The sequence below is a fragment of the Charadrius vociferus genome, unplaced genomic scaffold (genome assembly GCF_000708025.1).
Source record: "Charadrius vociferus isolate BGI_N301 unplaced genomic scaffold, ASM70802v2 scaffold3162, whole genome shotgun sequence".
NCBI classification, from domain to species: domain Eukaryota; kingdom Metazoa; phylum Chordata; class Aves; order Charadriiformes; family Charadriidae; genus Charadrius; species Charadrius vociferus.
In genome coordinates, this window is record NW_009647145.1 from 4,453 (window position 1) to 5,294 (window position 842).

At 65.9% G+C, this 842-nt stretch overlaps 1 protein-coding gene across 1 annotated transcript in view; it reads left to right on the forward strand.

The window, feature by feature from the left end:
- Nucleotides 1-842, forward strand: part of LOC104296025 (collagen alpha-1(I) chain-like) — a gene marked incomplete at its 5' end in the record, with an annotated part of 14,350 nt that overhangs the window by 1,680 nt on the left and 11,828 nt on the right. The window contains 2 exon segments of the mRNA XM_009895847.1: nt 15-136; nt 338-391. Of these exon segments, the coding sequence (XP_009894149.1) occupies nt 15-136; nt 338-391 (176 nt within the window).

The window sequence follows — 842 nt, forward strand, 5'->3', positions numbered from 1 at the left end:
CGGGGTGCAGGGAGGGGGGAGGGGGGGGGGGGCACTGGGGACCACCTCTCCTGCTGGTGGACATCACTAATGGGTACCTCCTCTCCCACAGGGTGCTCGTGGTAACGACGGTGCTCCCGGTGCTGCCGGTCCTCCCGTAAGTACCCACCAAACCCATCCATCCTCCCGCCAGCACCCAGCGTCGGCTCTGGCTCCTCCAGAAGGAGATCTCATCCCAGCTCCACTGCGGTGGGGAGATCCTGGCCAAGGACCAGAGCTCTGCCACCCTGAAAACTCCTCGGCACCAGCTGTGCGAGGTGGGATCGCTCCTCTGACACGTGCCCTCTCTCCCTTCTAGGGTCCAACTGGTCCTGCTGGTCCCCCCGGCTTCCCCGGAGCTGCTGGTGCTAAGGTAGGACCTGCCTGACCATCTCTCCTGCCAGGTGACCGGGAGAAACTGGTGGAAACTGGGAGCGTGGGGTGGGGGAGAAGGACCGAATGTCGAATGGATTCCCCCACGTGGCCCAAAAATGTGAAAGCCTGAAGTGCCGTGGGCTCGCTGCTGCCTGGGATGGTGGGGCAGAGGGGGACGTCCCCAGCCCCGTCCCGTGGCCATCTCTCCCGGCTGCAGGTGGAGGGGGAAATCCGCCACGTCAGCCCTGTGCTCACGGCTCTTCCTCCCTCCTCTTCCTCCCCAGGGTGAAACAGGTCCCCAGGGAGCTCGTGGCAGCGAAGGTCCCCAAGGTGCCCTTGGTGAGCCCGGTCCCCCCGGCCCTGCTGGCGCTGCCGGTCCTGCTGTAAGTGGCATCTGACGACTCCTTGTCCTTCGGCCTCCTGTCCTGCCAGCCCCGGCGTAACCCTCC